This window comes from Saccopteryx bilineata, chromosome 11, assembly GCF_036850765.1.
Source record: "Saccopteryx bilineata isolate mSacBil1 chromosome 11, mSacBil1_pri_phased_curated, whole genome shotgun sequence".
Lineage (NCBI taxonomy): Eukaryota > Metazoa > Chordata > Mammalia > Chiroptera > Emballonuridae > Saccopteryx > Saccopteryx bilineata.
Window position 1 is genome coordinate 51,704,257 of NC_089500.1, and position 27,471 is coordinate 51,731,727.

At 43.0% G+C, this 27,471-nt stretch overlaps 1 protein-coding gene across 6 annotated transcripts in view; it reads right to left on the bottom strand.

Moving 5' to 3' along the window:
- The window catches only part of DLGAP1 (DLG associated protein 1), a 986,787-nt gene that overhangs the window by 192,091 nt on the left and 767,225 nt on the right, over positions 1-27,471 (bottom strand). For all 6 annotated transcript variants that reach the window (XM_066246182.1, XM_066246181.1, XM_066246185.1 and 3 more), the window contains one exon: positions 9,060-9,237. In XM_066246182.1, coding sequence (XP_066102279.1) covers positions 9,060-9,237 — 178 coding nt within the window. The remainder of the gene's footprint in view (positions 1-9,059; positions 9,238-27,471) is intronic.

Sequence of the window (27,471 nt, forward strand, 5' to 3'; positions counted from 1 at the left end):
ACTTTTAACAGACAGGTCTTCCTTTTATTCATTTTTAAAATTATAATTCATCTATTGAAGCATCTGGGTCATTTGACCTGTAGAAATTCCCATAGTTTAGATTGGCTGATTTCCTACTCACAGTGTGATTTAGTATATTTTTCTGTCTTATTTTTACTTTACTGGTTTTGTGAGAGAGAGAGAGAGAGGGAAGGAGAGATAAAGATGTTTAAGATTTGGACTTAAAGTAAATTAAGACAGAAATTAAACTAATGTGGAAATAACAGTTACTATACCAAATATTTTTAAAACTATGTGACTTCATAACATTTTTGTTTCTCAAGCCTTACTTTGAAAAAGCCCCCATTTTTGTTAGAGGTATGTATAGTAAAAATATAAAAAGGGAATAACCATATAAAAAATGTTCAATTATTCTAACATTCAAGCACAATCTGTTTTTAGAAATATTTTATTTCTGTGTGATGTGAATAGCAGAAACAAAAAATTTAGTTATTTTAGACCAATGTCTTAGCTTACAACACTTTACTTTGATCTTTCTAAGAGATTTTGATAAATAATATATGCATCAGGCTTCAAAAGGGAAAAGGACATAACACACTTAAATTCTATACTAATAGAGCTGCTACTAATGATTTATAAGGGAGAATATCTCCACCATCATAAAAGCCAACTACTTTTTGAAAGTCTGGAGTAGATTGCTAGCAGTATTACTTTGAAAAAGGAGCTATTTTCCTTTGAATAATGACAATGTTGGTATTGCAATTGAAAATTGAAGTTATCCTTAAAAATACTGTGTTACCTGAAAATTGAATATAGAACTAGAAAAATGATGTGTCACCAGGAATCCATTTAGGATGGCTGTTCTTTCTGTATTTTACTTAAGGTGAAGTGATTATGCCACTGAACTATACAGAGCATGGCCTGCTGTAGCATCAGGGCCCAATGTGTTTCTTCAGTAACTTGTTGATATCTTATTAAACTGTCACTAGGGAGTGATATTTTCTTAAAGAAGGTCATATATTGTATATGACACAGGGACAAGTAGGCAGTTGCATAGGCACATGTCCTGAGGGAGGAAGTGACATATGCACCTGTTTTAAATGTGTGAAACTATAAAAGCAGTGAATGTGTATAAACATTTTTTTCCCAATAAAAAATTTTAACCTCACTGATGTATTCTGCTCACATGACAGCTGGATTAATAGATGACTTTACAATTCTAGAAGACTATGTGATTATGAGGCTGTCCAGAATAAAGATAAGTTTAAAGAAGTTTTAAATTTTACACTATATGGTTTGTTGTGACAAAGTAAAGACAAGACAAGTCCAAATTTCACCAAATGAGGTACCAACTGTTTTCCTGAGAGTTGGGTTTCTGCGATCACTGGACAGCATTAGCTAGCACAAATAAGTGTGCACGTTCTTGGAGATGTCTTTAAAGTAAAGAAATGTACAGTGAGAAAATGTTGAAATTTCACATGCCAGTTTCCCCTGATTCCCATGCTGCCCTGCTCTTGGAACATTACTATGGTCACTGCCTTTCCTTGCTCATTAGGAATGTGTGAAGATCAGAGAGCAGGGACAAGGTGAGAGTTGTGGTTCTATTTTAGGGTCTCATTCTTACAGATAGGAGATGCTTCAGTGCTTAGCTTAAAGTTTTGTTATTTTTTTGTTCGAATGCATATTTTTTCATCTATACTGACACCACACTATACACTATCACCATGCTATACCAGCATTACTGCCATTACTACCATGACCATCATCTCTGCCATCACCACCACTATCACCACCAACACTACCATCTCCAACACCACTACCACACCACCATATCTGCTATCACCATCAGCACCACCATCATCTCCAACACCACTACCACACCACCATCTCTACTATCACCACCAGCACTACCATCTCCAACACCACTACCACACCACCATCTCTACTATCACCACCACTATCACCACCAGCACCACCATCATCTCCAATACCACTATCACACCACCATATCTGCCATCAACACCACTATCACCACCAGCACTACCATCTCCAACACCACTACCACACCACCATATCTGCCATCACCACCGCTATCACCACCAGCACCACCATCATCTCCAACACCACTATCACACCACCATCTCTACTATCACCACCACTATCACCACCAGCACCACCATCATCTCCAATACCACTATCACACCACCATATCTGCCATCACCATCACTATCACCACTAGCACCACCATCATCTCCAACACCACTACCAAGCCACCATCTCTACTATCACCAACACTATCACCACCAACATCACTATCACACCACCATCTCTGCTATCACCACCACTATCACCACCAGCACCACCATCATCTCCAACACCACTATCACACCACCATATCTGCCATCACCATCACTATCACCACCAGCACCACCATCATCTCCAACACCACTATCACACCACCATCTCTACTATTACCACCACTATCACCACCAGCACCACCATCATCTCCAACACCACTACCACACCACCATCTCTACTATCATCACCACTATCACCACCAGCACTACCATCTCCAATACCACTATCACACCACCATCTCTACTATCATCACCACTATCACCACCAGCACCACTATCACACCACCATCTCTGCCATCACCACCGCTATCACCACCAGCACCACCATCATCTCCAACACCACTATCACACCACCATCTCTGCCATCACCACCACTATCACCACCAGCACCACCATCATCTCCAACACCACTATCACACCACCATCTCTACTATCACCACCACTATCACCACCAGCACCACCATCATCTCCAACACCACTACCACACCACCATCTCTACTATCATCACCACTATCACCACCAGCACTACCATCTCCAATACCACTATCACACCACCATCTCTACTATCATCACCACTATCACCACCAGCACCACTATCACACCACCATCTCTGCCATCACCACCACTATCACCACCAGCACCACCATCATCTCCAACACCACTATCACACCACCATATCTGCCATCACCACCATCACCACCAGCACCACCATCATCTCCAACACCACTATCACACCACCATCTCTGCCATCACCACCGCTATCACCACCAGCACCACCATCATCTCCAACACCACTATCACACCACCATCTCTGCCATCACCACCACTATCACCACCAGCACCACCATCATCTCCAACACCACTATCACACCACCATATCTGCCATCACCACCATCACCACCAGCACCACCATCATCTCCAACACCACTATCACACCACCATCTTTACTATCACCACCGCTATCACCACCAGCACCACCATCATCTCCAACACCACTATCACACCACCATCCCTGCCATCACCACCACTATCACCACCAGCACCACCATCATCTCCAACACCACTACCAAGCCACCATCTCTACTATCACCACCAACATCACTATCACACCACCATCTCTGCTATCACCACCACTATCACCACCAGCACCACCATCATCTCCAATACCACTATCACACCACCATATCTGCCATCACCATCACTATCACCACCAGCACCACCATCATCTCCAACACCACTACCAAGCCACCATCTCTACTATCACCACCACTATCACCACCAACATCACTATCACACCACCATCTCTGCTATCACCACCACTATCACCACCAGCACCACCATCATCTCCAACACCACTATCACACCACCATATCTGCCATCACCATCGCTATCACCACCAGCACCACCATCATCTCCAACACCACTATCACACCACCATCTCTACTATTACCACCACTATCACCACCAGCACCACCATCATCTCCAACACCACTACCACACCACCATCTCTACTATCATCACCACTATCACCACCAGCACCACTATCACACCACCATCTCTGCCATCACCACCACTATCACCACCAGCACCACCATCATCTCCAACACCACTATCACACCACCATCTCTGCCATCACCACCACTATCACCACCAGCACCACCATCATCTCCAACACCACTATCACACCACCATCTCTACTATCACCACCACTATCACCACCAGCACCACCATCATCTCCAACACCACTACCACACCACCATCTCTACTATCATCACCACTATCACCACCAGCACTACCATCTCCAATACCACTATCACACCACCATTTCTACTATCATCACCACTATCACCACCAGCACCACTATCACACCACCATCTCTGCCATCACCACCACTATCACCACCAGCACCACCATCATCTCCAACACCACTACCACACCACCATCTCTACTATCATCACCACTATCACCACCAGCACTACCATCTCCAATACCACTATCACACCACCATTTCTACTATCATCACCACTATCACCACCAGCACCACTATCACACCACCATCTCTGCCATCACCATCACTATCACCACTAGCACCACCATCATCTCCAACACCACTACCAAGCCACCATCTCTACTATCACCACCACTATCACCACCAACATCACTATCACACCACCATCTCTGCTATCACCACCACTATCACCACCAGCACCACCATCATCTCCAACACCACTATCACACCACCATATCTGCCATCACCATCACTATCACCACCAGCACCACCATCATCTCCAACACCACTATCACACCACCATCTCTACTATTACCACCACTATCACCACCAGCACCACCATCATCTCCAACACCACTACTACACCACCATCTCTACTATCATCACCACTATCACCACCAGCACTACCATCTCCAATACCACTATCACACCACCATCTCTACTATCATCACCACTATCACCACCAGCACCACTATCACACCACCATCTCTGCCATCACCACCGCTATCACCACCAGCACCACCATCATCTCCAACACCACTATCACACCACCATCTCTGCCATCACCACCACTATCACCACCAGCACCACCATCATCTCCAACACCACTATCACACCACCATCTCTACTATCACCACCACTATCACCACCAGCACCACCATCATCTCCAACACCACTACCACACCACCATCTCTACTATCATCACCACTATCACCACCAGCACTACCATCTCCAATACCACTATCACACCACCATCTCTACTATCATCACCACTATCACCACCAGCACCACTATCACACCACCATCTCTGCCATCACCACCACTATCACCACCAGCACCACCATCATCTCCAACACCACTATCACACCACCATATCTGCCATCACCACCATCACCACCAGCACCACCATCATCTCCAACACCACTATCACACCACCATCTCTGCCATCACCACCGCTATCACCACCAGCACCACCATCATCTCCAACACCACTATCACACCACCATCTCTGCCATCACCACCACTATCACCACCAGCACCACCATCATCTCCAACACCACTATCACACCACCATATCTGCCATCACCACCATCACCACCAGCACCACCATCATCTCCAACACCACTATCACACCACCATCTTTACTATCACCACCGCTATCACCACCAGCACCACCATCATCTCCAACACCACTATCACATCACCATCCCTGCCATCACCACCACTATCACCACCAGCACCACCATCATCTCCAACACCACTACCAAGCCACCATCTCTACTATCACCACCAACATCACTATCACACCACCATCTCTGCTATCACCACCACTATCACCACCAGCACCACCATCATCTCCAATACCACTATCACACCACCATATCTGCCATCACCATCACTATCACCACCAGCACCACCATCATCTCCAACACCACTACCAAGCCACCATCTCTACTATCACCACCACTATCACCACCAACATCACTATCACACCACCATCTCTGCTATCACCACCACTATCACCACCAGCACCACCATCATCTCCAACACCACTATCACACCACCATATCTGCCATCACCATCGCTATCACCACCAGCACCACCATCATCTCCAACACCACTATCACACCACCATCTCTACTATTACCACCACTATCACCACCAGCACCACCATCATCTCCAACACCACTACCACACCACCATCTCTACTATCATCACCACTATCACCACCAGCACCACTATCACACCACCATCTCTGCCATCACCACCACTATCACCACCAGCACCACCATCATCTCCAACACCACTATCACACCACCATCTCTGCCATCACCACCACTATCACCACCAGCACCACCATCATCTCCAACACCACTATCACACCACCATCTCTACTATCACCACCACTATCACCACCAGCACCACCATCATCTCCAACACCACTACCACACCACCATCTCTACTATCATCACCACTATCACCACCAGCACTACCATCTCCAATACCACTATCACACCACCATTTCTACTATCATCACCACTATCACCACCAGCACCACTATCACACCACCATCTCTGCCATCACCACCACTATCACCACCAGCACCACCATCATCTCCAACACCACTATCACACCACCATCTCTACTATCACCACCACTATCACCACCAGCACCACCATCATCTCCAACACCACTATCACACCACCATCCCTGCCATCACCACCACTATCATCACCAGCACCACCATCATCTCCAACACCACTATCACACCACCATCTCTACTATCACCACCACTATCACCACCAGCACCACCATCATCTCCAACACCACTACCACACCACCATCTCTACTATCATCACCACTATCACCACCAGCACTACCATCTCCAATACCACTATCACACCACCATTTCTACTATCATCACCACTATCACCACCAGCACCACTATCACACCACCATCTCTGCCATCACCACCACTATCACCACCAGCACCACCATCATCTCCAACACCACTATCACACCACCATATCTGCCATCACCACCATCACCACCAGCACCACCATCATCTCCAACACCACTATCACACCACCATCCCTGCCATCACCACCACTATCATCACCAGCACCACCATCATCTCCAACACCACTATCACACCACCATCCCTGCCATCACCACCACTATCATCACCAGCACCACCATCATCTCCAACACCACTATCACACCACCATCTCTACTATCACCACCACTATCACCACCAGCACCACCATCATCTCCAACACCACTATCACACCACCATTCTGCCATCACCACCACTATCACCACCAGCACCACCATCATCTCCAACACCACTATCACACCACCATCTCTACTATCACCACCACTATCACCACCAGCACCACCATCATCTCCAACACCACTACCAAACCACCATCTCTACTATCACCACCACTATCACCACCAACACCACTATCACACCACCATCTCTGCCATCACCATTACTATCACCACCAGCATCACCATCATTACCACCATCTCTACCACCATTACCACTATTGCCACCATCTCTACTATCATCACCACCATCATCAGCCACAGCACCCCCAATATCATTAATTCAACTGATGACCACAATGTCTGTCTTCCAAACTAGCTTCTCTGCCTCCAGTCTTTCACTATCTCCAATATTTCTTATATATATTTTTTGCCAGATTAATTATCCCACATCAAAGTTCTGATCACATCTCTTGGTTGCTTAAAAGCTGAACTTTTAATTAATCTTCCATCAATCTATTTCTAATAAATAAAGTCCAGTCCCCTGGGCCTGGCATGCAAAACCATTTGTATAAAAATGTCTCTAGAACAAAATTCAGAATAGATTCCCCATTGCTGCCTCTACAGGTATTCTAAGCTCCACCCAAACTAGAGCATTTTCTATTCCTTGTATATGCTAGCATATTTTCAAAGTCAAGAATCAAATACTACTTTATTTGTTAAAATGCACATTCCTACCCCTCATGGCCAGAAGCTCTCTCTTTAGAATCTGAATACTTAATATCTTTTTCTCCTTAGGATCTTATTGACAATTTTATAACCATAAAGACAGTCTCATTTAACATCTGGTTACTTACATATCTTACAGGTGTTTATAAGGACTAATATTTTAAAAATATAGAGCAGTTGGCACAGTATCTGACTCAGTAAATGTGACTTTTATTGTTAATTCTTATCCTACCTACCTTTTATAGTGTTAGGTAAATAATGTTCATGATAGCCCTTTTATGATTTTGTATGTTCTCCATCAGGCTTTGGGTGAGACAGGGATTATGTTTCATTCATCACTGAGTAACTTGCAAAATCTAGCCCATGATTTCATTCAATAAATATTAGCTGAACAAACATATGGTACTTATTTTTTAAATTGTGATATAAATGTAAACAAAGTGTTCCTAAAATAAGTGTTGATCATTAAATACAGACCTTTCTTTCTGTCCTTTCAGAAGAAGCTGAGGCCTCACCTGCTTCTCTGGTGGTCCCCAAATGCTGCAAAGTCAGGCCCCCTCAGAGTCCTGGCTTCTTTCCACCCTTGACCTCAGGCAGTACACCTGTCTCTCAAACCCTGTGAGACTCTGGATGGGACATACTAGAAAAGTTTTAGCTAAATAAGTCACCTTTTTTGAGTCTTCATTCCTGATCCTGTACCAGGTCTTAGAAGTGGGCTTCTGTCTCATCACCAAGTCACAATATTCACCTAGGACCCAGCTAAAGTAAAGACATTGTATCTCATTTCTTGTGCCTGGGTCCCTGGCTTGATGACCTACTAAATACTTGTACTTTTATGGTTAGACTCTGTCTTGATTTTTCCAGAGATGTCAACATTGTCTTTCTATCCTTCAAACATCTTACAACTAAAGTGTTATCCATTGACATTTTGCTGACAAATTTGCTGGTGCTGAGAGCCTGCTCATGAATTTCCAAGGACTCCCCTGATGTGCTTTATTTATCTGCAGAGGACCCTGCACCCGCTAGTAGACTGTTGATACCAGATGCTGGCAGGGGCTGAATGCAAGTAGTATTTGGAGCAGACCTCCTGCCCGATTCAGCATGGTCTGGCGGAGTGGCCGCCTCCTCACTTCCTGTGCTCTCAGTGTCCACTAACCCCTGTGCAGTTAATGGCCCATGGCCACGGTGCTGACCTGGCTGATGGTGCTCATGGCTCGCATGTAGCTCTCATTTCTGGAGCGGAACTTTGGTGACGTGAGCAGGCCTGCAGGGTCAAGGCTGTCTAGGCTTCGGTTGATGGAGACTTCACTTACTGCCCTCAGGTAACTGTGACTCCGGATCTGGAGTTTGGGGGAGTGTTCATTGGAAATCCTGGAAGAGAACAATGAAAGGGGTGCATTTAGTCATGTGCTAACATGCAGACAAGTAATCAGATGTGGCAGGACAGTAACTGATGTGGCACCTTCAGTGTGGGGGCAAATAATATAAATGCCCTCCTCTGGTTGCTAAACTCCTGCACAGTGTCTCAGAAAGAAATCTCTTCACAGGAAATCATCAAGGTCTGGCGATATTAGAGAGCAATTAAATTCTTTCAACCCATGAAACAATTTCGTCCATCACCTTTTCCTAGGCATCCTGGGGAGGGGGACAATAGATGTGACTGTCCTGCCCCAGAATTCTGTCCTGTGTAATTTGTCAGTTTTCCTCTGTGCCCCTTTCTTTTCTGTGCTTTCACTAAACAGAAATTTTAATTTAAAAACTCCATTCAATGTGGCAAAACACCATAAAAAAATAGAAATTACAAAAGAGAAATGCACCAGAATATTATAAAGAAAACGATAAAACTTCATGGCAGGCAATATACACAAGATCTAAACAACTATGAAGGAGAACACTTTTCCTGAATAAATATTGTAATAAAAATGAACATTTCCCTTAATTAATTTATAAATTTAATTCAATTTCAATAAAAATTCCCACAGAATTTTTTATTAGAATGTAACAATATTTATAAATGTAAAGCAGTATAATATGATATAGAAGAATATATTTAATAATAATTTCTATACCTACAAATTAAAGATATTTACTAGACTTTTCTGAAAACAAACAAACTATAAAGCCTTATGGAAGGCAATGAAAAAGGCTTTAAGAAATGCAAAGAAAAATGGTGGAGAAAGATTTTATAGGCATGATGTTCAACCTAAATGGCATGAAACAAAGTTAAGAAAAATAATCACTGAGTAGGGAACATGTTTGCAACACTACACAATATAACAAAAAGAGTTCACAGCCATCCTATGTAAAGTAGACTTAAAAATGAATAAAAACTAATACAACCAATTCAAATAAAATAGGGAAAGGCTATAAAGAAGTAATCACAGAAAAATAGATACATAAATTCACAGGAAAATAAATTTATATGTCACCATGCATATCAAAATATTATACGTTCAGTGTCACTAGTAGCTAGGGAAATGTTGATACAAAATAAGATGCCATTTGCACATCAGATCCATACACATCTATGTCCATGTCCTCAGATGGTAAAGAGTCTTCATATTCCAAAAGTCCTCTTAGCAATGTGTTATAGCGCATCCATCCTTGAAACTTGTATGAAGATACTTAAATATAATAGCTGAGAAAGATATACTCAATAATACTAAACCCAGGGAATATGATTAGCAGTCAGGTTTTGCAATTGTACCGAGGGAGGGAACCAAATTAAAACAGATCTGGAACTTGACAAATAACACTTTTAGGTATTTTACTATTACAAAAGAAAAACTGACTGTTCGAGAACATGTTCCCCGTGGAGCCTTCAAGTAGCTGCCAAACATGCAAACGCCTCTGCCATGTCAAGAAAATATTATATTTCCCATGTGTTATATCTTATTATGGTGAGTCACAGTGGGTTATTATAAAAAAGCCCATGCTCAAAATCCTGACCAACAGACAAATGGAAGAATTAATTTTCCCTTTACAATCTCTTCTAGGAAAAGAGAGTCCTAGCTAGACGCAGTATAACCTGAAGTTCACCTCTCTTTAGAACCTGAGAGGCAGATGACAAATATGTTTCTTTGGCTGTGTTGCAACCTGACCCAGAGCAATGATATTGCCACCATAAATAGTGAGCTGTTCCAAATGGTTATCAGGGCAGCAGAAGGGGTGGCTATTGAATAAATGGCCTATATTCAAAGGAAGAAGTGAATGTCCGCTGCTTTGAAAAATGAGTGTCTGCTGGCTGCGATGGGGAAATGAGGCACCACTGCCACAATCCTTCACCTTGGCCACTTGTTCTGACGCCAGGCAGAATCCCCAAATTTTAAAGAGAAAAACCATCCAGAAAGGCTGTTCTATTTTAGAGAGGCATTCCTGGTAAAGCAACACATACTTCAATAATAAACTAAATATAAGGGAAACAAAAATCTTGTTCATTTAGAGAGCAGAGCCCACAGCTGTCAGTACAGTAGGTATATGTGCCCCTGATGTGGAAACACTCATTAAAAAACATCCAAAGTAATGCACTGATTACTTTATGTTTACCTCAAAAGAAAGTTGATTTGTTTAGAGGAAAGGGAATGTGTATATTCAGAAATGTTAGCTCTCATGTTAGATTACTTTTTTGCTGTTGACTTATTCAAATGGTATTCATCTTTGCCTACTTATCACACTAAATAACTTATGCTCAGTTCGCCTCTCTTGGCTTATCAGAACTGAACTGAATTTTTTGCCCGGTTGGGTCCCAGGTCCCATTTATTATCATGTCCTTTAACTACATACAACCAAAGATGAGATACCCTCCAAGGCTGTGAGGCAGCCATAGACACAAGCCTGGCCCAGTTCAGAAGGCTGCCATTGCAAAGAAGGGAAAACACAATCATACCCAGACCATGAAATCTTAGTGAATGTGCCCCAAAAGAGAAAATGACTAACTTTATTACTGAAAATGTAACTTCATTAGCTAAATAAGCTCTGGAGATTGGGATCTAATGTATAGCACAATGATAATGGTTAATAATAATGTGTTGTGTACTTGAAATTAACTAACAAAGATCTTTTTTTAAATTTTAATATTGAGGTATAACTGACATATAACATTAAATTTATTTCAGGTGTACAGCATAATAATGATTCCAGATTTGTATATATTGTGAAATGTTCACCACAGTAAGTCTAGTTAACATCTATCACTTCACATAGCTACCATTTTTTTTCTTGTAATGAGAACTTTTAAGATTTATTTTTTTTAGCAACTTTGCAATATATACTACAATATTATTAACTATAGCCACCATGCTATACATCACATCTGCATGACTTATACTTTATAACTGGAAGTTTGTTCAACCCACCTCACCTCTGTCAACCACCAATCTGTTTCCTATGTCTAGGAATTTCAGTTTTTAGATTCCACATATAAGTGAGATTACACGGTATTTGAAAATAGATCTTAAGTAGTGTCACCACACACACAAAAAGGTAACTGTGAGTTGACAGATGTTTTAATTAACCTGGTCATTGTACATTTTAAATACAGGTTGGGGCAAAAGCAGGCTTATAGTTGTGAGTTTGCAAAACACAGAGTTTATATTGTATTATTATTTATTAATTATTGTCCACGTGAAAAACTGTAAACCTACTTTTGCCCTACCCTGTATATATAATTTTTCTTGGGTCAATGGCTTATACTACTAACTTTATTCTGACAACTCACAAATCTATCTGTAGCCCATAGCTTTCTCCAAAACTTTAAAACTAAACTTTTAATTAATTATTATACATTTCTGCCTAGGAATTCCATAGGTATCAAAAAATCATTATTGCTTGACGTGTGGTGGCGCAGTGGATAAAGCGTCAACCTGGAACGCTGAGGTTGCTGGTTCAAAACCCTGGGCTTACCCGGTCAAGGCACATATGGGAGTTGAAGCTTCCTGCTCCTCCCCCCTTCTTTCTCTCTCGCTCTCTCTCTCTCTTTCTCTCTCTCCTCTAAAATGAATAAATAAATAAAAATAATTTTAAAAAAATTAAAAAAAAATTATTATGGCCCCCTATATGAACACATTACCTTTTCCCTCAAATTCTTTTTCTTTTATTCCACATTGAGTTGAATGGCTCTGAAATTTACCCATTACCAAGCTAGAAATCCATGTTTATCCAGTCTCTTTTCTTAACTGTCCAAATTCTACTGACCATTGAATTTTTTGTTTTACTTCTTGTACACATTTAATATTACTCTTCTTCTTATCTTTCTAATGCTTCTTGCTCCATTACTTTGGTTCAGACTTTGTTTTGACCCTGCTAAACCAGGCTCCCTGTGACCAGCATGTGCCCTCAAATGCATTTCTTTTTTCCTGCTCCTGAAAGGACACTCTCCTGCTTAACATCCTTCTGCGAATCCTCCTCACCCACCAGAGGAAGTCTAAACTCCCTACTTTTCTGCTATCACTTTGCTACTTCCTCACATACCATGCATAGTTTTCCTACTAATTTATCTTTACACATGCTGGCTTTTTTGTTGTTGTTTGTTTTCTTGAAATATGCTCCTTTCTCCATTTTCTACCCAAAAAACTCTTACTTCAACTGATTTAGCAGGTCACTAGATGTTAGATCGTTTGTTTAGGTCAATGATCTTCAGAAAGCCTCCTCTGTTCTTCCCAGGCTAAATGAAGTACTTCTCCAACTATACTCTGATAGTGTTTTATATTTCTCTGTTAAGCACTTTTCTCATTGTTGTCATTTTTTGCTACATGTCTGTGAACTCTTAAATTGCTGAGCTCTTAGAAGATAGAATCAGTGTTTCAGTCATTTTGTTACACACTGGTACGCTGGTATTTCAATTTTTTTAATGGTTAATAACAATACCTAAGTCTTCCTTAAGTGCTGTCTTTATTCTAGGCACTGCACATGAATCATCTCATGAATAGATGAATGGCTAAATACATAAATGAATGAGAGGGTAGTTCAATTGACCATTACATGCTCCAGACCTCTCATCCTCCCCCCTGTAGAACCTAGCCCAGTGGGGCAGGGTATCTGGGACCCGGTCTGGCTGACTGTGAAGCTCTACCCTGTCCAATGCAAGCACAGGCTGCTGTGCAGATGCTGACCACAGAAATAAGGACCTGCCTCAGCGGGGCCCAGTGTCTGAGGAGCCTTCCCTTTGGACACTAGCAAGCATAGTTGGGTCCTGCTCTGATGCTCTCTGCAGCTGGTCACTGGATATGCTGGCCCTGGGCCTCTCTGGAGGGAACCCAGTGCAGACCAGTGCATGACACTGCTCATTGACTGGCCCTTGTTGGAGTTATAAGTGAACCAGAGTATGTGGTTGCCTCTGCTGGGCCTAGGTGCACATGGAAATGGCAAACCACACATCTGAGCTGGCTTTCATCCACACTGAGCCTGGGGGAGGGTCAGCAAAAGGCCCAAGTTTCCCGAGGATCGCCTCCTGCTGCCTCTATCTTCTGGCTGCCTTTTGGGCTTGGCCACTGAAATAAAACCTCTGGTAAAGTCTAGAGCCTGTGGAAATTCAGGGATTAGAAAGGGTGGTGGGTGTAGCTCCACTCCTCGGCCCCAGATGTCAGCCTGTCCGGACTTTTTTCACAGACTTCAGTAGGGTGTGGCCCCCAGGAGTCCAGTGGGTGTGGCCTCTGAGACCCAGAGATGTGGTCTGCCCGCAGTCTGGACAGTTTCTACTGAGTCTCCCATGAGGTGGAAGTACCAGTCATAGTCTCGAGAGTGTGTGGTCACTGAAGCACCCCCTGCCTCCTGGCTGACTTCTCAGAACTGCCCAGTCTCCATAGGTTGGGAAAGGAGAGATACTGAGGGTGGGACAATTGCTTTCCTCCAGGCTGATGCTATGTGGAGGGGACTGTCCCACCCAAGAGAGATGGTGACTGCAGTATTGGAGAATGATTCAGCACAGGGTTCTGGTGGCTGTCCCCCACAGTGTCTCTCCCTGGACCACCAACTTCACACTCTCCTCACACGATTCTAGTCCTCTCAGTTCTCCCTGCTGGACCCCCTGGTAAGTGGCTGTGGCCAAGATTTTCTGTGTTGGCCCTTTAAGGTGGAGCCTGTGTCTCTAAGAGGTCCCATCTCTTTCTTGCAAACAGAAACCTTAGCTCTTGACAACCAAATGCTATGTGGGCACCTCTTCTTGGATCTCGGGCACCAGCCTGGGACTTAGGATCCTCCCTTCTCAGGGCAAACCTCCCCACAGTGAGATTCCCTCTGGACCCTCAGCTGCCACTCATTCCTGGGAGCGGGGCAGCCATTCTGCATCTGTGCCCTTCCTACCAGTCTCGGTGTGGTTTTTTCAGTGATCCTTGGTCATAGACTCCTCTTCGTTTAGTCCAAAGTTGGTTTTTCAAGATGATTGTTTTTAAATTTAGTTATAGCACCAGTTTGGACCCGAGAGGTTACAGCTGGAACTTCTCCCTCTCTGTTGCCATCTTGGAATCTCCATAACCACTATTTAATTAATTTTAGAATATTTTAATTAACTCTGACCCCCCCTTCCCAATTCCTGTATCCATTTGTAGTCACTCTTCACTCTTCCCATCCCTAACCCTTGGAAACCACTAATCAGCTTTCTGTCTCTAACTCAGTATGCCTTTGGTTGTTTGGGACATTTCATATATATAGAGTCATAAAATGTGGAATTATGCAAATGGTTTCTTTCACTTATCAGGATGTTTATAAGGTTCATCCATATTGTAGTATGTATCAGTACTTCATTTCTTTTTATGGAAGAATTATATTCCATTGTAGGGATTTATATCACAATTTATTTGTCCATTTACCAGCTGATGAATATTTAGTTTGTTTCCACTTTTTTGGCTAATACAAATCTTGCTTGTGAATAATTGTAAAGAAAACAGCTGTGTTAGGCTTGTTCACTGGTTTTTCAGCTGCAAGCACTTTACACAATTAGTGCGTGAGATGTGGCAGAAAGCACGTGTGTATCTCTATGGGAAACTATGGCTGTTTTCCCTCTGTGGCAATTCTCCCAGATCACTCTCCCGTCAATGCCAGGTATGGTTCTGATTCCCTCAGCTGCCACCATCAGGGGTGGTTTTCCTGACCCCTTGCTCTCCACTGCGAAAAGCACTTTTTCTTTGCTTATTTGCTTGCCCGCCCATCTCTGCAAGCCTCCAATAAACAAGTAATGGCCAGACACTTTCCAATTCCGCAGTTTCTCCACTGCCCAATCCAATGTGAACCTGCCCAGCCTCAACCACGGGCATTACAATAATCATGCATAAATTTTTGTGTTGGCATGTATTTTCAATTCTCTTGTCAATACAGGTCTTATGGGAAAAATAGTATTCAAGATAAAAGAGCAAAAAATGCTATATATAGGGTGAAACTCTTAGAAAGGCAGAGGACTTTGATGGATTTAATTCTACACAAAAGCAATTGTAAAAAAAAGACAAGAAAAGAAGGCAAATCTATGGAAATCAATGATTTCAGAACTCTGAAAACCAAAGGCAGAGAACAAATGAAAATTATTTATTCAAGGAAAACTACTGACTATCAATGAAAGAGTGGGGTCTGTGGTAATTTAACTTGGAGACACACCCAGTCTCCTGTTCCCCAGCTCCATGGCACAGTACCTATGATTGGACGGCAGCCTCAAAATCAAAAGAGGAAAGTCACCTCTTAGAGCTCCGTAGAAAACACCATTTTCAGTGTACACTGACATTTTTACTGATTTCACAATTCCTTGTAGATATACCCCATCAAAGGAGCACAGCTTAGACACAGGGGCAACTCAAGTCATCAAGGTAATGGAGAGCCTGGAAATCTTGACATAAATGAACTAGATAAAGGTAGCATGTCACCTGGAGAAGAGCATCCTTAGCTGGGACATGATAGGTGTGTTCGCAACAATTGAAGACTACTGCATGGAAGAGATATCTTCTTGTGACCTTTCGGCACGTTAGTAGTAAGGACAGACACAGAGCATTTGACAATAGGGGTTAAAAGAGCACCAACATTAAAAGAATGTAAGAGACTGTCTTTAGTTGCTTTTTTTCGGCCTCAAATGAAGTCAGAATATAAACTCTTTGTGAAAAATTTATCAAAATACTTTTGCGCTGGTTTTAGCTGCTCCAATTTGTCGATGTAAACTTACATCTGTGTAAGCTCATCTGCTTCAGGCTGACACTCTTTAAACGGAAAGAAGTGCTCTGTATTTGGCTCAGAGCAGCATGTAGGCCACTATTTCCAGCCCCTCCTAAGAATTACCACTGCAGGCTCTTGACTAACTAGTGCATTTGAACTGTCATCACATTTTTCTTAGTGATGACATATGTCTTTTCTGCTGGTTTATAAACTCACACTGCTGTCGTCTGTCTCTGTGATCTCTGCTTAGGCAATTCTTTTCCTGGATGTCTTAATCATGGTCATGCAATTTATTCTCAGTAATACCATATAGAGTTTTAATTATATTACTGTTTTAAAATTATTAGAATAGTAAAATTATATTTGGATTTATTACTGTGCTTTCCATAAAATAAGAGAAGTATCATTCTTTTTTTCAGGCATAGCAATATAGTCCCTGAAATCCATATTACTATATTGTTTACAGTCCCTAAAACTTACCATAATTATATACAGTTGACCCTTGAACAACATAGGTTTGAACAGCACAGGTCCACTTAAACACAGATTTTTAATAAATACAACCAGCTCTTTTTGCCCACAGGTTTTGCATCTGCAGATTCAAAGAGCCACAAATCAAAAACAGTATTTTCCTATCCCCAACCGCAGATTTTTATCTCTGGTTCCAAACCACTGATCAAATGTGAAAAGCTGACTGAAGTTAAGTTTTTGGTCAGTCAAAGGATATACACTAGGCACTGGCAGTTTAGCTTAGTCCAGGGGTTGGGAACCTTTTTGGCTGAGAGAGCCATGAACGCCACATATTTTAAAAGGTAATTCCGTGAGAGCCACACAACGACCTGTGTATGTTATGCATTATCCAATAAAAATTTGGTGTTTCCCAGAGGACAGCTGTGATTGGCTCCAGCCATCCGCAACCATGAACATGAGAGGTAGGAAATGAATGGATTGTAATACATGGGAATGTTTTATATTTTTAATGTTATTATTATTTTTATTAAAGATTCGTCTGCAAGCCAGATGCAGCCATCAAAAGAGCCACATCTGGTTCACAAGCCATAGGTTCCCGACCCCTGGCTTAGTCGGTTAGAGAATTGTCCTAAACACCATGGTTGCGGGTTCAATCCTTCCATAAGGGAGCTTACGGGAAGCAACCAGTGAATGCACAGGTAATTGGAACAACAAATGAATGCCCCCCTCCACTCTCTCCCTTCCACTCTCTGTCTCTCGAAAAATCAATTTAAAAACAAAAGGATAGGCTGACCAGGTGGTGGCGCAGTGGATAGACCATTGCCCTGGGATGTGAGGACCCAGGTTTGAAACCCGAGGTCGTTGGCTTGAGCACGGCTTATCCGGCTTGAGTGCAGAGTCGCTGGTTTGAGTGTGGGATCACAGATGTGACTCCATTGTCTCTGGCTTGAGCCTAAAGGTCACTGGCTTGAAGCCCAAAGTCGCTGGCTTGAACCCAAGGTCCCTGGCTTGAACCCAACATCGCTGGCTTGAGCAAGGGGTCACAGGCTTTGCTGGAGCCCCCTGCTGTCAAGGCATGTGTGAGAAGGGGTTCCCTATTTTTTTAATCATTACAAACCATATGTTTAAAAATTCATTCTGAAATTTTTCAAAGGATTCATATTAGGTTAACTATTTGCAATTTTCAGAAACCTCTCTTTGGAAAACAATATTAATACTTACTTTTTTCTTTGCATATTTCCACACTTCCTAAAATATTACCGACAATGATTCTACAATCATAGCTGAGTTCCCTTAAATGAAAACTAAATTTATATGGCTTTATGTGTTTGTTTTTTTTATTTGTGGCAGTTACCAGTTTGGGCTCTAGTTTGGGCTTACATGGTTGGTCATGTTTTCTATGTATGCCCAGTTTAATTAAGTTTTAACCCACAAGGCCATGCCAGCAAAGGCCAGGTGGGGAGCTTAAACTTCCACCCTCATGAGGCTGTAACAAGGTGCTCCAACCGTGGTGGTCTCAGAGAGGGCCAAGTAAGGAGCCGGGACTGTCATTCCGGTGAGGATTCCCCTACCCCCCCTGCGATGTTAATGGAGCCCACATGGGGAGCCTGGACTTTCACTCCTGTGCGGCAGTTAGAAGGCATCCGTACCCCTCCTTGCACGGGTGGTTTCACAAGAGGCCTAGTGAGAGTCAGGTCTTTCATTGTTAGCCAGTGACCCTCAAAGTGGTGTCAGTGGAGAGCACGTGGGGAAGTCAGAAGAACTTCTACTCCCATTAAGAGTAACAAGGAACCCCACCTTAGATAACAAGATCTGAGTGGAGACTTTCTTATCTACTGGCAGTAAAGAGCTGGTCCCCTTCTTCCCCTGCTGGAGTGGTGTTAAAAGAAATGCCAGCTAGAACAGAAGGGTAAATAACACCTGTAGTCTCATGACATAATGCAGAAACGTCCAGGTTTCAATTGTCATACTAAGACCCAGGAAGGTTTAAAATGATGAAAAAGGACAACTAACTGATGTCAACATTGAGATGATAGAGATGTCAGAATTATCTGAAAAACCTTTAAAGTAGTCATGACAACAATGCTTCAAAGAGTAATTATGGATACATTTGAAACTAGTAAAAAAAAAAAAGTCTTGGCAAAAAAATAGTTTCAACAAAGAAATAGAAATTATAAAGAGGAGCCAAACAGAAATATAAGAACTAAAAAATATAACAGAAATATAAAGCTTGGTGGATGGACTCATCCCAACTCTGTCTTTGTGCTGATGGAAAGCTTTTGTACCTTGACTATCTCAATATCCTGTCTGCATATTGTACAACACAATTTTTAAGATGTTACCACTGAGAGAAGAATGGGTATGAGCTATATGGAATCTATTATTTGTTTATTTTCAGCGAGAGGGACAGAAAGAGGACAGACAGGCAGGAAGGGAGAGAGATGAGAAGCATCAATTCTTTGTTGCGGCACCTTAGTTGTTCATTGATTGCTTTCTCATCTGTGTCTTGACTGGGGAGGGATGGGTGCTCCAGGAGAGTAAGTGACCCATAGCTCAAGCCAGCCACTTTGGGCTTCAAGCCAGCAACCTTTGGGCTCCAGCCACTGACCATGGGGTCATGTCTATGATCCCATGCTCAGGTCAGCAATCCTGCGCTCAAGCTGGTTAGCCCAAGCTCAAGCCAGCAACCTTGAGGTTTCGAACCTGGGCCCTCTTCATCCCAGTCCGATGCTATCCACTGCTTGGTATCTATCATTTCTTTACCACTACATGTGAATGTACAATTCTATCAAAATAAAATTTTTTTAAAAAAGTAATAACTCCACTCTCATATAATGAATGGGTTAAGATGTATAGATGCTGTTTGACTTCCTATGGGGTTACATCCCAATAAACTTATTGTAAAAAATGCTGGCAAAACACAGTACACTGGGTAGTACCAGTGGCTTACCCTGGTGACTGACTGTGTGCTTATGAGCTACAGCTCATGCTGCTACCCAGCATCATGAAAGTATCAAACTGCATAATGCTAGTCAGGAAAAGGTAAGCATTTAAAAATATGTTTACATTGAATTTATCGGGGTGACATTGGTTAACATGATTATACAAGTTTCAGGTGCCTAGTTCTACAACACATCTCTCTGTACTGTATAGCGTGTTTACTCCCCAAGTCATCTTCACCCACCACCGTTTCTCTCCCCTGTATCCTCCTTCTCCCCGACCCTCGCAATCTCCACACTGCTGTCCATGTCCATGAGTTTTTGCTCAATCCCTCCACTGCCTCACTCAGCTCTCCCGCCTCCTAACAGTTGTCAGCCAGCTTTGTCTCTTTTACTTGTTGGTTCATTTGTTCATTAGATACCATACGAGTGTAATCATATGATACTCGTCTTTTTCTGACTGCCTTATTTAATGATCTCCAAATCCATCCATGATGAAAAACTCAAAATTCAAAGTACAGTTCCTACTGAATGCATATGGCTTTTGCAACCATCATACAATCGAAAAATTTTAAGCTGAACCGTCATGTCAGTGACTATCTGTAGAAAAGAAACTAATACTGTCATTCCTGACCTACTCCAACCCTGGATGTGAGAACTAAGGTCAAGGCTGAGAATAAACAGAACCAAGTTAATCTCCAAATTTTTAAGCTTCTGCTATGATCAATCAGGGTCTATGTGTGCCATAGTGTACAATGCATGCTTTAAGAATGTACTCATGGGCATGGGCTCAAGGACCTGTGTTGGCATCACCATGCATGAGGCCCCTGTCTGCTCTATTCCCTGTTTGCTGGATGAGGCAGCACTGTTCTCAGTGGGCAGAAAGAAAGGCAGGAGCCAAGGGTGGTGGTGGGACTTTCCTGTTGCTCTTCTCTGATTTGCAGCATTCTTGTCTGATTCTCTGGGACATGTTGGTAGTTTCCGATGACCAGACTCCTCTCCTGTCACCTGCTCCCTTTGCAGCACATCACTGGCTACCACATTTCCTAATGCCCACCCCGGTGCTTTAGTTTAGGCATGAAGACAAGAGGTGACTACAGAGAAGGGCATTTAAAACATTTTTAATGTGCCACCAAACACACATAAATGCACATTCACTGTCTGTGTGCCACATCAGGTTCAGCTGTAGAAATGCAACAGTTCTGAAACTGATATTTAGAGAAAATAACTACCTATTCATCCAAACAAAAAAGAATAAAAAAGGCTTTCCAGGAAATGTGAAGAATCATTAACTTCTCAGATTCTGAATGGAAAGTATAATTGATCACAATATAATGCAGAAATACATTTTAAACCGTTTTCGAGCAAAATGAAAACATGCTCCTCCGATGCATTATCACCAGAATCGAACAGTATTCAAATGACCACGTGTTCTCTGCCTAAATCAATTAGGTACAAGGACTGTAGTAATTAGGACTGTTGGCAGTCAAAATCTTTTTCAGAATCGTGTTCAGATATTGAAAAGACAACTTCTACCCACTTTTATTACCTTTGTATTGTGATAAACAGTAGTTGTTTATGCCTTGAGTGAGAAAGAATGGAAAGATAATATATATTAACCTCAATGAAGATGGTTTAACTTATCCACAGAGAAGCATTGAACAATCATTTATTAACACATAAAAAGAACATTCTGGTGACGATGTTCCCTATTATGGTAGCAATATAATAAATTATACATAGTCTGCTGTGGAAAAGCCCAAGATTCTGATAAGGAATGTGTACAAAACTCCAGCCAGAAGCCAGAGAATTAGAATAATAAACAAAGCTACTCTTTCATATGGTGCTGTCTGGAGAGCTAGAACTCCCCTCTTTTCCTTCCCTCAGCTAAACCTTAAGAGCCCTTCCTCTTCTTCGGGTCTTTATTAACTGGCCTTCGTCTCCGTTCTAATGAAAAAGGCATTTATGCTCCGTCCTGCTCTTTTCTGTGCTCACTGGGTTAAGTGAGGGAAAGGGTGTTTCTGTTTCCAAGGACGCGCGCCTGGACAGCAAGGAGAGTCAGTCCCGAAGAGCGCCTACAGGGGGCAGTCAACGCCGAGGAATGAAACAACGTACTGGCCGTACTGGACTCTTGTAGGTAGATACGCATGATGCAGATCTCCAAGAAAGGTGCCTTTTAGGAAATTCAGGGTTATTCGCGCATATCAAGTTCTTAAATGTTTGCCATTGGTGACTTAAAGAATCAGAGGGTGTCAGGGGCCTGGATTGACGTGGTCATCTTTTCTAAGGCTCTCATTTTACAGATGAGGGGAGCACATGAGGTTTAGAGGAGCTCTGCGGTATAACTAGCGAGAGACACCGTTGACACTAGAACTGCAGTTTCTTAGTAGACTGCCCCACATTCTTTAAAATACTCCACGTGGCCCCTGTCTGCTTTTATTTACAAGGTAAATATCTAATGTTAAAAGGTCATCCCTCCCCCATCGGAGTTAGCATTCCTACGGTTGAAGCTGAAAGTGGTGAAGCTCATTAGGGGAAAACAGGGGCAAACTTGCAATAAGATAGAATTATGAATGTGTTGCAGTGTTTTACTATTTTATAGCAACCATAGGCTCTCAATGGTAAAACCAGTAAATAATAATAATAATAATAATTGTTATATAATAATATATATAATATATAATATACTCACAAAAGTTAGGGGGTATTTCAAAATGAATATGAAGCAATAAAATATACTCTAATTTTTATTAACAGTATATATATAATATATAATAATATCATTTTAATTATTATATAATAATTATTGTTATTATTGCTCTAGCTGTATTGTTCTGCCTATTGTCTTTAAATATATTCAGAAATGAGGAGTATTTTTTTCTGGTGAATTTATGCATCCATTTTTCTGGTAAACACTTTGGGAATTTTATTATTAATTCCACCCCCTCTATTTCTGAGTCCTACTCAGAGCAATTATTATAGGCTCTCAGGGTATTTTAAAGAGCGAGATACTCAAAATTTGGTTCTAGGACTAGCGCATCACCTGGGAGCTTGCTTGAAATGCAGACTCATGGGTCCCATGTCAGGCCTACTGAACCAGCACCTGCATTTTAACAGGATTCCCTGGTGATGCATATGTGCAAGAGAGTTTGAACAGAACACCTCTAAGCCCTCTAGAACTCCAGGACTACCTGGCAGAGGGTTTTGCCTCTTGTTCCATGTTTTGAGCTGGGCTCCTAGTTCTTATCTCAGTGTTCTTGCCGAAATGAACTTTAGCATTTCCCATTGAAAAGAAGAGTATACTGTAACTAGAGCTTTAAAATCAGGATGTAAGAATAACAGAGGAAGGGAGTTCTTAATGAATTCCCTGTGTATTCTTTCATGGAACTTTTTATGTAACATGAAAGGGCACACTATGTTGATGTTATATCAGGAAGGTTTGACGTTCTAATATAAAATTACTGGAAACTGAAAAAACAAAACCAAACCCAGTTTCTTGGTGAGTGCTTGACTCACTTGCTGGTAATGAATTAGGTTCCTAACAGCCACATGAACTCTTTCAGCTCCCAGGATATGAGGACACTTGGCAACAAACTAATAGTGGCAGAAACCTTAACTTCTCAGTTTTGTTTCATTCCACCAGAAAGTTTAAAGTAGTGTTTTATGCACAGCACAAGTGCCTGACTATCCTGGATAGCCATAACAGTGGATAAATATTGATATTTACTGAGTATTACTATGCAGAAGTCTTGAATCAAAATGTTTTCCTAATTAGTTAAATAGTTATTATTGTACTACTAGCAATGCAATGGTGTAGGTAGAAGAGTATCCTTGGATCCTGATGATCTTATCCCACACATTAAATCATATATCCATTTACTTTACATATTTTCAGAGAGTTATCAATTTTGGGGGCAAATGACTTGCCCATAATCATCTAAGGAAACAGACAAATGTATGAACAATAAAAGTACTGGATAATAAGTACTTGGATAAAGATTTTTACCAGAAATTTTTAAATTGGGTTTCTAGTGCAATTCTATGTTGACAGTTTGGATTGATCAGTCCAACTCTCCTGTTTGTTTACGATAAGATGAATAGTGATCCTCTAAATATGAGGTTAGAACTGGTAGGCCAAGTTCTGGTCTAATTACCTCTAGTTCTGAATAACTTCTTGCCCTACTGATAAAAATATAGACAAATTCATTTTAACACCTTGCTAAATGTTTTTTAAAAACTGACTTAACCTCTTGAGAAAGCGCCTCTTGTTAAGCCCCATGCGTCCCTGTCCTAAGTGGGTTGGAGGCAGTTCTTCCCCTACCTTGGCCTCCCCACTGCACATTCCAGAAACAAGCTTGGGTCCTGGCACGCCTGCTGCCCAGTGACAGGAGCCAGCTGAGCGTCACTTCACTGCCCCCAGCCACAGCCTTGCCTTCCACAGCTGGAGTTCTCTGAGAGGAAGAGGAGCAGGGAGCCCAGCGCTTAACACTGGTCTAAAACCAGGCAAAGCCAGAGACCTTATTCCAGCCATTTCCTATGACCCTACATGCCAGATCCACACTTTGACCGTTCACTCAAGCAAAGCTACCATGAGTGGAGATATTTTTTGTTTGTTTGTTTGTTTGTTTTGTTTTTTGTATTTTTCTGAAGCTGGAAACGGGGAGAGACAGTCAGACAGACTCCTGCATGCACCCGACCGGGATCCACCCGGCACGCCCACCAGGGGCGATGCTCTGCCCACCAGGGGCGATGCTCTGCCCACCAGGGGGCGATGCTCTGCCCATCTTGGGCGTTGCTGTTGCGACGAGAGCCACTCTAGCGCCTGAGGCAGAGGCCACAGAGCCATCCCCAGTGCCCGGGCCATCTTTGCTCCAATGGAGCCTTAGCTGCGGGAGGGGAAGAGAGAGACAGAGAGGAAAGAGAGGGGGAGGGGTGGAGAAGCAGATGGGTGCTTCTCCTGTGTGCCCTGGCCGGGAATTGAACCCTGGACTTCTGCACGCCAGGCCGACACTCTACCACTGAGCCAAGTGGCCAGGGCCGAGATGTGGTTCTTGAAGGGCTGTGCAGTGGAGTTTGCAGCTGCCTTCTCTTCAGCATTGTTTCTTGCCTAAGGATTTAAGGGGAGAGCACAAATGCAGGCTTCCCACTACTACAAATTATGCAGCAGTCCACTTTCCTATGTCTGGGGAAAGTGCAAGGGTCAGGACACATGGAGTGCAAAGGCTGAGTTTTGCTCTCTGCCAGTTGCTGATAATCTTGACTGAGGAAAACATCTGAATACAAACTGCATGTGACATTTGAAGTGGTTCGAGATTCAAAGATGGCAACAAAATAGGTGGACATTCGAACTGCAACCTCCTAGGACCAAATTGATTACAACTTAATTTAAGAACAATCATTTTGAAAAACAAACTTTGGACTAAATAAATAGGAATCTATAACTAAGGATCATAGAAGAAGCCACATTGAGACTGGTAGGAAGGGCAGAGATGCAGAAAGGACTGCCCCACTCCCAGGAGTGAGTGGTGGCTGAGGGTCTGCAGAAACTCTCATTGTGGAGAGGGTTGCCCTGAGAGGTTTGGGTCCTCAGCCCTAGGCCCAGAGCCCCAGCCTAAAACCCCGGAGCCTAGAAGAGGCACCCAGACAGCATTTGGCAGTGAAAAGAGCTGGGTTTCTGTCTGCGAGAAAGAGACAGAGCTCTCGGAGATGCAGGCTCCATCTTAAAGGGCCTTCATAGAAAATCTTGTTCACAGCCACTTACCCGGGGCTCCAGTGGGGTGAGAGCTGAGAGGACTGGAGTTGCATGAGGAGAGTGTAAAGTTGAAGGCCCAGGGAGAGACACTGTGGGGGATGGCCACCGGAACCCCTGTGCTGAGTCATTCTTCAGTACTGCAGTTGCCATCTTTCTTTGGTGGAGCAGTCCCCTCTGAGTGGCACCAGCCTAGGGAGAAGCAATTGCTCCACCCTTCGGAGTATCTCCTGCTCCAGTCATGGCAACTGGGTTGTGCTGAGAAGTCAGGAGGCAGGGGCATGTCAGTGATTCAGTTTTCTGGTCTTGAGGCCAGAGTTTCAGCCTCCTCCCCACACTCCTAAGTCTAAGACTGATAATTCCACCTCTTGGGAGATTCAGTGGACCCTTGGCAACAAACTAATATTGGCAGACCACACCTCTGGGTCTTAGAGGCCACACCCACTGAGGCCACACCCTACTGAGGCCTATGAAAAAAGTCTGGACTCCTGGAGCCATACCCTACTGAGGCCTATGAAAAAAGTCTGGACAGACTGACACCTGGGACCGGGGCGGGGGGGTGGTGGAACCACACCCACAACCCTTCCTAATCCCTGAATTGCCACAGGCTCTACACTCCAGCAGAGGTTTTTTGAGTGGCTGAGCTCAACAAGCAGCCAGCAGACAGAGGCTGCAGGAGACGGGACTCAGGAACCTTGGTCTTTTAAGTGGACCTTCCCCCAGGTCCAGTGTAGGTAAAAGTCAGCCTAGGTGTGCATGCAGCTTGGTATTTCCATGTGCACCTGGGCCCAGCAGAGGCAGCCACAAACTCTATATTTCTTGTAGCTCCAAGAAGGTTGCTGAAGGCCAGTCACAGGCAGTGGATCCCACTGAGCTTTACTGGGTTCCTGCCAGGGAGTCCCAGGGCTGGCACAATCAGTAACTAGCTGCAGAGAGCTAACAACTTTGCTAGAGTGGTATCCTAAGAAAGGGCTCCTCACACTTGGCCCAGCTGAGGCAAATTTTGCTCCCTGTGATCAGTACTGGCACATAGGCTCATGTGCATTGGATAGGCTGGAGCTTCACAGTCAGCTGGCCTGGGTGCTGGATATCTTGCCCAGCTGGGCTAGACTCCACTGGGGGAAGAGAGAGAGCCTTGGAGCATAAACATTTAAAGAGTGGGTCCCTGTGAGCCTATTGTTGGATCTGGTCAAGGGACTTAGCCACTTTCTGGGGAGGCATAGTCAGGCCCAGAAGAGGATTTTCAAATTCTTCCTCCATGAGACCAGGGTCTCACCAGCTGTAAAGACTTCTGCAGAGGAGACTGTTGGCCACACT